Consider the following 13,841-nt stretch of genomic DNA (forward strand, 5'->3'; position numbering starts at 1 on the left):
CGACCCTAGATAAAGTCATTTCCCCTGTTTGCCTCAGATTCCTCATCTATAAAATGAGCTGGAGAAGGAAATGACAAACCACGCCAGTATCTTTGCCAAGAAAATCCCAAATGGGGTCACAAAGAGTCAGGCTGAAAAACAACAACAATTTCTCTGGCCCAGCACATAAGACAGTGCCTTACACACAGGAAATCTTAAATAAAAGTTATCGAATAGTCAGAGGGGGTTTCTGGACAAAGAAAGGACTAGGAAATTCCCCAAAGAGAGGGCACTGGGGCAATTACCCAATTTCTGTATTCATCTTTTCCTGGGTACACCAGTATTTATTTCCTAAAAAAAAGCGGATAGGTATCCCAGCTCCAAACTCCCCAAACAAGACAGATTTAGACTACAGAAAGTCAAGGAAATGAGATGGTCAGAATCTTCCAGATCATTGACTTCCCAGATAAAAGCCATCCTGCAAATGCCTTGCTGGGTCCTGGAATCTCAGGCCTTTGCAAAGCCTTCCAGAAGACACTATGATTAGGGTCCACCCCAATAGGCTTTGCAAAGGCCGGTGAGTAGATCCTTCTGGAAACGCATCTCCCCAGCTGCCAGTATCTTTTTCTCTAAAAACTACCTTGTCTTCACTTTGCATATGCTTATATATGTGAATAATAGGGGCCTAGCCAATAAAGCCAGTCCTTAGGAACATATGTAGTGTGTTCTATCAAGCAGTTTCCATATAAACTTAAACTTGCACAAGCTTCTGTAATTGGTTCAGGTCCTCTAACTATGAGATGAAGAGATTGTCTATATAGCTGAAACAAGGATTAATTCAAAAGGTACTAGTTATCCAATCCCAGACTCTTAATCTCTATCCTGCCTGGCTGGGTTCTAATGACATAGAGATAATGCTATAAGATGAGAGGGTCAGGGTCCTCCTTAGTAGAGGCCAGCAGGTGACCTCATAAATACAGGCCTCTGTTCTTTGCCTCTTTGCATTGATTTTTTCCTGTTTTGGGTGAAGGAGATTTGAGATGGTCATGGCTTTACGAATTTCCAGAGGTCAGGAGTCTGAGAGCTGAATTCACATTGGAAGCCATATGATGTAAGAGAGACAACCAAAGCAACTTGCCTGGCCCAGAAGAGCAGTAGAACTCCAAAGTCACCCATCTATCAAGAATGCCACCATTTGGAAGTGAACTTGATAGAGTGAACAGTGAGGTAGAAACTGTTAAGTATAAGCCCACTCTCCCCAGGGACAAAAGTGATTTAGGGGAAAGTGTTAGAAAGGAAATGTTTGAACTTCAGTCCTTGCTTTATCTTTGAGAAATAGCCCACATTTGAATCCAGATCCTCCTAACCCCAGGTCTGGTGTTCTATCCACTGAGCCAGCTAGCTGAGCCTAACTATTATTATTAATCATCTCTGCCATGTCTAGTTAAGTTGATCCAGACTGGGGAAACAAACAAACAAACAAACAAAAACAGGTTGGGATCTCTGTCTGGCTCTCTCTTGTCTAGATGGAAGTTCTGAGGAGTCTCTTGGTAAGATTCCTTCTCATGAATTCCACAAGAGCATATTAATTCATAAGTCTTCATCCTAGGCAGGTTTTGTTGTTGTTTTTAGTTTTAATTTAATTAAAAAAAACTTACCTTCTTCAATTTGGAATTATGACCAAAAGGCTTTAAAGAATGAATGTTCTTTGATCCAGCAATACCACTACTAAGTTTGTATCCCAAAGAGATTTTTTTAATGGGAAGGGATCTGTTTGTACAAAAATATTTATAGCTGCATTTTTTGTGGTTACAAAAAATTGGAAAATAATGGATTGTCTCTCAATTGGGGAATGGCTGAACAAATTGTGGTATATGATAGTGATGGAATACTATTGTGCTATAAGGAATGATGAACTGCTTGATTTCTATATGAATTGGAAAGACCTCCATGAATTGACATGGAGTGAAATGAGTAGAATCAAGAGAACATCATACCCAGAAAAGTGAAAAATTTGGGGACAATCAAATGTAATTGAATTTGCTACTAGCAGCAATGCGATAATCCAGGACAACCCTGAGGGACATATAAGAAAGAATGCTATCCACATCTAGAGAAAGAATTATCAGAGCAGAAACACTGAAGAAAAACATATGATTTATCACTTGTTTTATGGGTATATGATTTGGGGTTTGGGTTTTAAAAGATTATTATAAAAATAAATAATATGGAAATAGGATTTGAGTGATAATATATGTATAACCCAGTGAAATTTTTTGTCAGCTCTGGAGGGGGACAGGGAAGAGAGGATGGGAGACAACAAGAGCCATAAACCATGAAAAAAAATTTTAAATTAAAAAAAAACTTATCTTCAGTCTAAGAATACTAAGTATCTATATCTATGTAGCTATACTAATATTGGTTCCAAAGCAGAAGAGCAGTGAGGGCTAGGCAATTTGGGGCTGAGTAATTTGCCCAAGGCCACACAGCTAAGTATCTAGGTTCAGATTTGAAGCCTGGTCCTCCCAACCACAGGCCTGGCTCTACCCACTGTGCTACCTAAATAATATCCCTTTGTAAAAATTAATTTATATTAATTGGTTAAATAGAACTGGAATACTAATCACTAAAGAGAGAGGGGTCTGGAATACACTGGAATGGGGATTGAGACAGCAGCTTTAGAAAAGAAACACCTCCCAGTGCCTCAGGGAATACCTGTCCCTAGAACTCTGGGAAAGCACCCCAGCTGGCCTTATCCTGGTAGAATAAGGCCAGGGTCAATTGTTTTTTAGACTGGTATCTCCAGTAAGAATGAAATTTCAATGAGAACGGGCACTTTACTTTTGTCTCTGTCTCCTTCAAGCTCAGCACAGTGCCTAGCACACAGAAGTCATTTAATTAGTGCTTACGATTGGTAAGGTAAACCATCAATGCTATTTTTTACAACCCAGAATCCTGCCCTCCATCTGAGAATATCATGTAACCTTGTAATGTTAAAAACTCTTAGAGATTCCCTCCCACCAACTTTGCCCCGACCAACCTCACTCATATCCCAGGACGCAAAGCCACAAAGCTTCTACAACTAATTACAGGAGAAGATATTCAATATGGCGCTTGGGGCTTATCACTGGTAAAGGATGTTACAACTGGCTTAAGGACCCCTGGTACTCCTGTGCAGCCTGCAGAGGGTACCAGTGCTGTTGACGGCAAAGTTCTAGGGTTTTGCTAAGCTCACCAGAGCATCCTGCCAAAGAGTTCAGAGCTGGGTTGTGCCAGATGGTTTCTCTCTCTGGTGCCCAGCTGTAGGCTACTTCCCTAATCCTGCCCACCTGGGTCTGTCTGCCTGCCTGTCTGTCTGTCTGTCTCTCTCTCTCTCAACAAGTTCAAAGAACTAACTACACTGAGATTCCACTGACTACAGTAAGATTATCACCACAGAGGAAGGGCAGCTTCCATTGTTCTGTGAACTGGACTGAATTAAGAAAGGTCCCTGGGCTTGGTTCTAGACCCAGTTTTACCACTTGCTGTGTGACTACAGATGAGCTACTGTGCCACTCTGATCCTGTTTCCTCCATTATAAACATCGAGATTGGGCTTGAAGATTTCTGAGCCTGAAAAGGACTGTTGATCTGTAGGGCACCATCAAACAGATAGGCTAAAGGATGAACTGCATATTCAGAAACATCAAGACCTCTATCTCAAGTGGGTGCCAGATGCTAAAGCCAAAACTGAATTTTCCCGTCTCTCAAGAACCTTCTGTCTGGTATAGTTTTGGCAGGAGGCAGACTAGTTCTATTCAGGCCAGAATCTGAAAGAGAAACATTCCTTGCACCAGTAACCCCCTCTTCCTGCTTCCAAACCTTATGAGCCTCAACAAAGGTCTTCAGGTCCTTCCCTCCCCAGCTCACTTCCTCCAGGAAACTTTTGGATTCGGTGCCTGGAGTTGGAGGCCCACCCAGCCTTCCTCTCTCTCCTCCAATCCCACTGGCTTCCCGAAAGCAGAGCTGGAGAATGAGCTGTCCAATCTCCGAGCCCCAAATCACTCGGAGTCAATTGTGCTAACCAATGAGCAGTTTATTATTAATACAGAATCTCTCCCGCCATCCAGTATACTACATCCTGTACATATGAGCTATATACACCCCATTGCCCTTGTCAGCCAGCGCCCAGGGGGCCCCCTCTCCCAGGCCTTGGAGTCATCTCACTCTCTAGTCAAGAAGACCATCCCCCAGAAGCTTCCTGCATCTTCCCAGGCCCCTTCTCCCACCTCAGCTTGTTCCTCCCTCCGGCTGTCCATCCCTCCCTCCCCAGGTCAGTCTCTCCCTCCACATCAAGTCCTGTCCTCATTGCCCCCAGGGCTTCCAATATAGCACCACTTTGGTGGGGTGAGACCCCGTGCTAGAAGATGGGGAACAAGAACCCAAAGACAGAATGAAGCAGCACCAGAGGAGGACCGTACCCCAAAACTATACCTGGGGGTGGGGGGAAGGAACTAGGAAAGAGGAAGAGCAGTGAGAGGGCGAGAGGGAGCCTAGGGCAGGCACCACGGTCCAGGCAGAGGGAGCTTGGGGCAGGTGTGGAGCTTGGGGCAGGTGTAGCACGCCACCACAGCAACAATTCAGGCAGGAGGCTCTTCTCCAGGGGGCACAGGGAAGCCACTCAGGTCTCGGCCGATGATCTCACTCACTGGAAGGGAGGGGTGGAGGAGGAGCAAAGGAAATTGGAATAAGTCTCTCTTACCCCAAAGACCTCAGACCCTGCCAGGGGGGCTCTCAGGCCCTATGCTTAACTCGAGGTGCCCCATTCCACTATTATCTGTTTTTCTACTAGAGAGTCAAACTGGAGCCTCGGTCTTCCACTGCAGAGATTCTTCGGGTCCCCCTTTACATCTCCTTCTCTCTGGTTTTGGGCTCATTCTCCCCACTCACTCTACACCCCCTTTGGCCGTAGGATAGGGTTCTGTGCATGCTGCCTCACTGAGGGGAGGGGAATCCAAATGGCTTCTAGATCGCTAACTGGGACCTTTGCCACCACTGGTGAGGAAGGAGCCAGGTTTCATGCCTCCATTTGGAGGGGAAGGGAAAAAAATCTCAGCTAAAAGGAGCAGCACAGGATGGTCCCATTCTTCCCCAGGAAGGATGGGAGTGGGGGGTGGACAGAGCATTAAATATCCCCACACCTGCTACCAGGGCAGCCACCCTCAGAGACCAAAGAAACCTCGCCGTGCACGTACACTGAGGGTAACCCAGAATCTGCCCACACCCAACCCACGAGGCTCCAGAGGAGACCCCAAAGCCCATTAGGAACCTCCCTCTCTTGAGCACCCGCCTCCTAAGCCACCTTCAAGTTCTAGCAGGATCAATTCCCAGGAAAATGTATCTTTGTCACACAGAAAGACTAGACCGAGCCCCATTCTATTTAGCTAAAGCCTCCCCCCGACCACAAGCCCCAGATATAGAGCTAAGTACCCCAGATCCCTCCACCCACCTTCTTCCAGTGTGATGCCCTGGATGGGGACGCTCTCTCGGAAGCCACTGCCATAGCTGCCCCTCTCTTTCTCCTGTTCTGGGGCTCCCTCCCCTGTGCCATATCCTGACCCCACCTCACCATACCCCTCAGCAGCAGGGTGGGCACCCTGGGGTGAGAAGGGCCCCTCCGGTGGGGGAGAGTTTGGCAGTGGGGGTCGGTAGGCAGCTGGTGGTGGGAAAGGCAGCCCCATGGAGAAGGGGGCCCCTCCTCCTCCATAGGGGTCAGCAGGGAAAGGGCGAGGAAGAAAGCCAGTAGGGGGAGGAGGTCGGGGGCAGCCAGGACTCCCACTAGGCTCTGGAAACAGCCTCAGGCCAGGCCTGTAGGAAGGAGGGCCTGTCTGGGGGTACAGGGGAGGCGTCCCAAAGTTGAACCCCTCTGACAAATAAGGGGGTTCATAGGAGGGATCATCAGGGGGATAAGAAGAATAGGGGGGTCTGGGTGGTGAGAAGTCCATGTCGGTACCAAACGGGGGCCCAGGAGCTGAAGGAAAGCCACGGAGTGATGAATCTGGAATTGGCTCCTCTTTGAAGATCACTGGGGTGGGTGAGGGCCAGCCATGAGGGACACAGATAGGATCATGAGAAGCAAGTGGCTCTGGGTCCGAGGTACCCCCTCCCTCATCACCGCCCGCCTGCCCTCCCTCCCTGCTGCCCCCAGGACCCCGACAGGCCTCCTTCGGCTCTCTTAAGCTCTCCCCACTCCTTTCCTCATCCCTGCCCGGGGGACAGAGATGGTTTCCCTGGGGGGAAGGAGGGAGGGGGCTCCGATTTTGAGTCGGGGCACGGCCATTTCTCTCTCACCCGCCTGCCTCCCCACCAGCACCTCCTTCCCCCCTGGCATCCTACCGGGCAGGAACTTGAAGCTCTGCGTGGGACTTCTTTTCCTCCTTCCGTTGGAGACATAGAAATAGACCTGGACGGGTCGGGACACCCGTTTATTGCTGTACTCGGGCACAGCCAGGGTCAGCGTCACCTGGGAGGGGGCAGCGGGAAAAGAGATGAGAAGCAGAGGGCAGCCCCCCAGCCTTTCCCAGGGCCCTGACTCCAGTGCCTAGCCTTTTTTTTTTTTTTTTTCCATCCACTACTGAGCAGAATTCATTCCAAAGGGACATATCCAATTCCAGGGTTACCAGGCTGCCCCCTTGTGGAGAGAATGTGGCCCCTTGAAGCCCGCGGGGCTGGCCGGGCCGTCCAGAATTTCCCGGCTCTCCACCTTCCCCGGGCCAATGGGAGTCCCCCAAGGATACCGTATTACCTCATTGCTTTTCAGCCTGTTCACGGTGGCCTCCTCCTCCCACTGCAGCTTTCCATCTGTGAGAAGGGGACAAAGAGCTCAAGCCTTGTTCAGGAGCCCCGGCCCGCACTCCGGGCAGGAGAGGGAGGCAGAGGCACCCACAAGAGAAGCCCCGAAACGTTACTGGACTATCTCGACGGAGCAGAAGGGGAGTTTGGACCGCTTATGACCCGAGGAACCGAGGGTTGGCTCAATGTATCCCAAACTCGGCCACAGCTTCCCATGGGACCTGGGGGCTCTTTTAATCTAATCTGTACCTGAACAGGCAGAGAGATGGTGCAGTGGATATAGTTCTGGGCCTGAACTCAGGAAGACTCATCTTTTCTGAGTTCAAATCTGGCCTCAGACATCTACTAGCTGTGTGACCCTGGGTAAGTCACTTAACCCTGTTTACCTCTGTTCCATTGTGTGTCAAATGAGTTGAAGGACATGGCAAACCACTCCAGTGTCTTTGCCAAGAAAATACCAACTGGAGTCATGAAGAGTCAGACAGGACTGAGATGACTAAATGACAACACCTGAACAGGAAACCTGTCTACAACATACTGGCAGGTATTCATCCAGCCTCTCTTTGAAGGCTCCTGTGAAGGTGTACCTACTACCTCTTAAAACCATTCCAGGGGGTAGCTAGTGGTCAGTGGATCGAAATCAAGGCCTAGAGACGGGAGGTCCTGGGTTCAAATATGACCCCAGACACTTCCTAGCTGTATGACCCTGGGCAAGTCACTTAACCCCTATTGCCTAGTCCAGGGGTCGGCAACGTATGGCTCTTTCTGCAGAAGCCATAAAGTCCATTTTTTTTCAGGTGCTGTTACAGGAGCTGCACTGTGAGCACTGTACGGCTCTCACGAAATTACATTTTAAAAAATGTGGCGTTTATGGCTCTCACGGCCAAAAAGGTTGCTGACCCCTGGCCTAGCCCTTATTGCGCTTCTGCTTTGGAACCAAAAACACAGTATAGATTCTAAGACAGAAGATAAGGGTTTTTTAAAAATCCACTCCATTTTGGGAGGGTTATAAAGTTAAGACACTTAACTTCTAAAAAAAGAATAATCTGCTTCTTTTCAAAGTATACATGATACACGTTGATCTTAGTTCTTTTTCACCTATAGCATCAGATTTGATTTTGTTGCTATGATACAGAAAGTTAAACTGAGAATAAGAGGAGAAAAACCAATCAAAGGTGAGTGGTAGATCCAGACTCAGGACTCATCAACCTTAATATGATGCTGCCTCTTCCACAGAGATCTGTCTTATGGTGGGAAAAAGAATATCCTCTACTATCAAAAGCATCCCTCAGGAGGCATTGAATTCTCCTTTTCTGGACTAAAAGGCAAATGAGAGAGGAAGAGTTGGCTCCACCTAATTGCGTGCCCATTCCTTTTCTACAAGACTACTCAATGGACTTCCCAGATTTGATTCTAACTAGACCAGAAGGTGAAGCAGAGCCTATCTTCCAGGAAGGTACGACAGGAATAGGGCTCTCGGGAAACTCAAAAACAGAAGTGAGTGTCTAAAGTTTCAGGGACTTCCTATTCACCTTCTCCAGATGTGCCTTGCCATCCCGGCACGGAATTACTTTCCCATTCCACCTACCACCAAAGCCCTGGACAAGTTTCATCTATAGGAATGGTACGAGTCTTCCCCTGCTTCATAGAATGTTCTGGGCTTTGAAAAAAAATCCATAGCATAGGATGGAAAGAATAGTCAAAATGTGGACAGTGGGAGTTGGGAGGTCCTGGCTCATCCCCTTCATCTGACCTCATCCTATCTACCACTAGCTAATGGAAGCCAACCCTTGTCAAGTTGATCCTCCCATTATTATGATGAATAAGTCCTTGTGAAGAGAAATCAAGAATTAGATAGAAAGATTCAAATAGATGAATGACATAAACTTCATTCAAGCCCCAGGATGAGGGCAGCACTGTCTTTCCTGCTCTCTGAACATCATCTGGAACACTGGATGCCACATTTCAGAAAGAGCATTCATTGACAAACAAGTGTGTTTGGAGAAGGGCAGTCAGGCCGCTGAAAGAATTATCAAATAAGTGAAAATTTCAAATTAACTAAATAATGTAACTAATATTTAAGTAAAAAATGGTAAGTTAAGTAAAATAAAAAATTATTTCCAACCTTTGTACTTTACTCCGTTTTCCCTGATACTCTTGCATATATTATCTTATTTTGTCCAATTTACAGATAAGGAAACTGAGTACTCAGAGGGTTAATTGATCTGCCCAGAGTCATATGGATAATTTGTTCCAGAATCCCAACACTTCTCTTAGTTCTGACTCTTTTCCCATTGCACTGGACCTGGCCCTCACTCTTCCTCCCACGTTTCTCTAGCCTGGGTTCTGCTCACTCCCTTGAGTACTCACCAGGGCCTCTCTCAATGAAGACCACCTTGGAGTCGGGCAAAAAGTTGGCTCCTGACAACACCAGTTCCTCACCCCCTCGAACAGAACAAGCGCTCAGGTTATAGGCTTCTACCTGGGGGAGCTCCTGTGCTGAACGCTGGGCTGCAACCAGAAGGAATGAGAAACTGGGCAAAGATGTGAAGAATGTAAAAGAACCACCCCTTCCCTCGCCAACTCCCTGATTCTAGAGTTGGGCCATGGAGTCCACTAGGGTCTCAGAGGGGAAATCCTACCCTTCACCCCCAGGCTAGGGAAAGGCTGGCAGATCCACGGACATGCAGACAAGGGGTCCCAGGAAAACAGATAAAAGATCCCAAGAGTGTGGAGGGGATCCACAGACAAGCAGGGAACTCTTAGAAGAGACTTCACAAGGAGTATGAGCAGGGAGCCTCCTACAAAGAGACAGACAGAAAGGGGGAATGGAGGAGCAAGTCCACATAGGTGGGATGGCAGGAAAGACATAAGCGGGAGGACATAGGACAGAAAAACAGAGCCACTCTTTTGAGGGTACCCTGACCCAAACCTCTCCCTTTGCTCACAGCACTCAATGGGCACCGAAGCCACCTGCACCGACACAACCTTCCCGCCACCCTGTGGCACGTGTACTCGAAACACTAGGCGAACCCTCGTATTCTTGCGACCAATGTCCGTCTCCCCCTTGCGAAGCTCAATGTCCGAGTTCCGAAGCTTCAAGATTCCAGCGCAGTCGATGCTATCATGTGGGGTTGGGGAAAAGGGTTAAGAACCCCTTTAACTCTCCTGATGTCAAGATGAAATTTTTCCAAGGGAACACATTTAAGCCCCTCACCATTCCATTCATCCCCCACTTACCTCCCAAAGTGGTTTCATTTCCCCTGCCCATCCACCCTTCTCTTCACATTCAACAAATTCCAGTGACTCCCTATGACCTCCAGGGTCAAATCTAAACTCTTCTTTTTGTGATTAAAATTCTTTATATTCTGTCCCCTTCCCATCTTTCGAGGCTCATATACTTTATTCCTCTGTACAAATGCTGTGATCCAATGACACTGGCCTTCTTGATATTCACTCTCTCTCACACACACTGACACACACACACACACACACACACACACACACACTGCTGTCTTGTCTTTGCCTGGATTGTCCTCTGTCCCTGGAACGCTCTCTCTCCTCACTTCTTCTTCTTCTTCTTCTTCTTTTTTTTTTTTACCTTTACCTTCTATCTTAGAATCAAATACTATTTTTTTAAAACCCTTAACTTCTGTGTATTGGCTCCTAGGTGGAAGAGTGGTAAGGGTTAGGCAATGGGGGTCAAGTGACTTGCCCAGGGTCACACAGCTGGGAAGTGTCTGAGGCCAGATTTGAACCTAGGATCTTCCGTCTCTAGGCCTGACTCTTATTCCACTGAGCTACCCAGCTGACCTCCCCCCACCTCAAGACTTCTTGACTCCAGGCCTGGCACTCTATCCACTGTGCTATCTAGCTGTCCCCTCCTCACCTCCATCTTTAAGGTTTAGTTTAAATCCCACCTTGTCTGTAAGCTTTTCCCATCCCCTCTCTCCTCTCACTACTAGTGCCAGCCCTCTGAGATAAACCTTCCATTTGCTCAACATATATCTTATGTGTTCCTGGTTTTTTGCATGTTATTTCCCCCATTACATTGTGAACTCCTCAAGGGCAAGGGCTTGCCTTTTTCTGTATCCCTAGCATTTAACACAGAACATAGCATCTAGTAAATGCTTGCTAACTGACTAATATACTCCCCCTATAATCCCTGAAAGGTGTCTCCTGACTATTCTGAAGGCTTGGAACCTAAATATACTTATTCAGGAATAAATTCTCCAAGAGCAAAAGAGATACCACCCCAGTCCTTCCCTCCATCTCATTCCAAAATAGACTTCTCTAAGGGATTCGATGTCTAGGACAAAGAGCCATGTCCCACTTCCTAGGAGCAAATTCTCTCAGAGAAAGAATCTCAGTTATTCCTTTTTTAGGGAGGGGCAGGAGGAAAAAGAAGAAAGATGAAGAACGGATGACCTGGTCCTAGGTGCTGGGCCCCACTGAAGGCTCCTGGTCTCCAGGCCCTGCTGGCACTAAAAAGCAAAAATGAAGACTCACTTGGCTGCCATGTTGTTCTCAGGGAGCAGAGTCATCTCTAGCACCTTGGTGCCACTGACCACTGCCTCATAGCTGGCTGTGGCCACCATCTTGCCAGTGATGCGATGAACTTGGTAGAAAGCATGGGGCCTCAAGTTCCGTTCATCTGCCGTACCAATGAACATCTGCAGAGTCAGTGGCTTCTCATTGTAGCCCAGGAGCTGGTGGAGGGAAACATGGAGCATCACAATTACATCTATAATATGCTCTAAAATTTTCGGACCACCAAGGATTGGGGGGGGGGCATGCAGAATAAAAGGAATACTGGAATATATTTCTCAGGGGAACTAGAGCATGGGCTATTGGGAAAAGATGGCCTGGAGTAAGAGTGTTGCTCTTGGAGAAGGGCCCAGACTTGGCTGGGGAGATGGCAGGAGAAAATCGAAGGAGACATTGGACTTGATATAGAGACAATCTAATTCCCAGTAACCTTTGATCTTAGTTTAACCTTACCCCTGACATCTCACTGGCCATCCTTCTTTTAGAGTGGGTTGTAAAGACTCTCAGGGGATGAAATGAAGGGGAAATGGCAGGGGGGGGGGAGTGGGGAGGGGTTAGCATCCGAGGATCTGAAAGAAAGAGTACCCACTCTCATTCGCCTCCCTGAAACAGCCTAGCCCCTCCTCCAGCCTGCTGGCCAGGCAGGTCAGAACTGCCAGGGATCGTGGGAAAGGGCATGGTTATGGGGCTACACAGCTGGAGCCCATCTGCCCTAGGGACTGGGAATTAGAGGGGACAGAATCCTTTCTTCCACAAATCCTCTAGTTACCTTGACCACAGGGTGCCCCCCTGGTGTAGCTTTGACAGCACCTCTGCTGCCCTCAGTCTCATAGTGGGCACGATGATGGGCTCTGGGTTGCACCTCAATTCTCAGCTCCAATTGTTCAAACTGGCTAGGCAGGGGCCAATCCAGTGGGGGTAGTGCTGAGGCTCTGGTGGGGGGCGGGGAGTAAAGGAAAGAGGAAAATGGACTTCCCTTTTCCCTGAACTCAAAACCTGGATAATCTTAAACATGACCCAAATAGCCCTGAACCACCACCCTTGAGCTCCCTAAGATATGATAGAATTAAGAGAGAGAAATAGCTACAGGAGACAAGGAGCTGTGGGATAGCTTAGAAACAGAACGCTTGGATCCTCTCAGCACTCTGGAAGAAGTAGCAACATGACATATATCTTAGGGGGCAAGTGTATACCCTGCTTCTTCAAGGTCCCCCGAAATAGAGCTCTACACCATTGGGGTGTTAGAGTTAGGAAGGAAAGTTAGATTTTTCACTTGCTTACACAGAAAATCTAATCCTTTCTTTAATTCTATGCTTCAGTATAAGATAAAAAGAAGCAAGGTATAGATCAGTATTTTATTGCTGGAAGAGAACTTAGAGATCATATAATTTTATTTTACAAATGAAGAAATTTAGGAGTAACATGGGTTAAGTGACTTGACCAAGGTCATATAATGAGAAAATGGAAGAATCCAGGCCTCCTGATTTGGTCTAAAGCTCTTTCTAACAGTAACAGTAATAATAATAATAAAATAACTAATTGTGTTTATGCAGTAATTTAAAGTTTACCAAAGTACTTTCCTGGTACCTTATGAGATAGGTAGTGTATTATTGTTGCCATTTCACCAATAAAAATACTGAGTCTCAGATAAATGAAATAGCCTCTTGAAGTTACAGAGCTACTTGGAAAAGTTCAAATTTGGCCTCAGACACTTCCTAATTGTGTGACCCCAGACAAGTAACTTAACCTTGTTTGCCTCAGTTTCTTCATCTGTCAAAATCCCAAAATCACAGAGAGTCAGACATGTCTGAAAATAACAACAAAGCTAGTGTCAGAGCTGGAATTCAAGCCCAGATCTCTGCCTCTAAGTGCAACATTCTTCCCAGTCTGTGAGATCTTTTCTCACCACTTGTGAGAGTTATAAAAGTAGAGTCCTTTACATCACTCTGACTGCCTAGGATGAAGACTTATGAATTAATATGCTCTTGTGGAATTCATGAGAAGGAATCTTACCAAGAGACTCCTCAGAACTTCCATCTAGACAAGAGAGAGCCAGACAGAGATCCCAACCTGTTTTTGTTTGTTTGTTTGTTTGTTTCCCCAGTCTGGATCTACTTAACTAGACATGGCAGAGATGATTAATAATAATAGTTAGGCTCAGCTAGCTGGCTCAGTGGATAGAACACCAGACCTGGGGTTAGGAGGATCTGGATTCAAATGTGGTTTCAGACACTTGGCGGTGATCCTGGGCAAGTCACTTAACCCTAATTACCTGGCCTTTATTGGTCCTCTGTCTTGGAATCGATATTTAGTATCGATTCTAAAACAAAAGGTAAAAATATAAAATAATAATAATAACAATAGCTAGCATTTACATAGCATTTTAAGGTTTACAAAGCACTTTACATATATTATCTCATTTTAACCTTATAACAACTCTGAGAGATAAGTGTCATTATTATCTCCATTTTACAGATGAGGAAA

General features: G+C 46.7%; 1 protein-coding gene across 1 annotated transcript in view; it reads right to left on the bottom strand.

The window, feature by feature from the left end:
• Nucleotides 1–4,057: 4,057 nt before the first annotated feature.
• NFATC4 (nuclear factor of activated T cells 4) overlaps nucleotides 4,058–13,841 on the bottom strand; it is a 15,829-nt gene continuing 6,045 nt past the window's right edge. Inside the window, exons 2-9 of the mRNA XM_044660059.1 lie at nucleotides 12,127–12,289; nucleotides 11,319–11,518; nucleotides 9,758–9,930; nucleotides 9,180–9,320; nucleotides 6,763–6,818; nucleotides 6,354–6,480; nucleotides 5,467–6,042; nucleotides 4,058–4,665 (exon numbers count right to left, since the gene is read on the bottom strand). Coding sequence (XP_044515994.1) covers nucleotides 4,598–4,665; nucleotides 5,467–6,042; nucleotides 6,354–6,480; nucleotides 6,763–6,818; nucleotides 9,180–9,320; nucleotides 9,758–9,930; nucleotides 11,319–11,518; nucleotides 12,127–12,289 — 1,504 coding nt within the window. The 3' untranslated portion in view covers nucleotides 4,058–4,597. The remainder of the gene's footprint in view (nucleotides 4,666–5,466; nucleotides 6,043–6,353; nucleotides 6,481–6,762; nucleotides 6,819–9,179; nucleotides 9,321–9,757; nucleotides 9,931–11,318; nucleotides 11,519–12,126; nucleotides 12,290–13,841) is intronic.

This window comes from Gracilinanus agilis, chromosome 2, assembly GCF_016433145.1.
Source record: "Gracilinanus agilis isolate LMUSP501 chromosome 2, AgileGrace, whole genome shotgun sequence".
NCBI classification, from domain to species: domain Eukaryota; kingdom Metazoa; phylum Chordata; class Mammalia; order Didelphimorphia; family Didelphidae; genus Gracilinanus; species Gracilinanus agilis.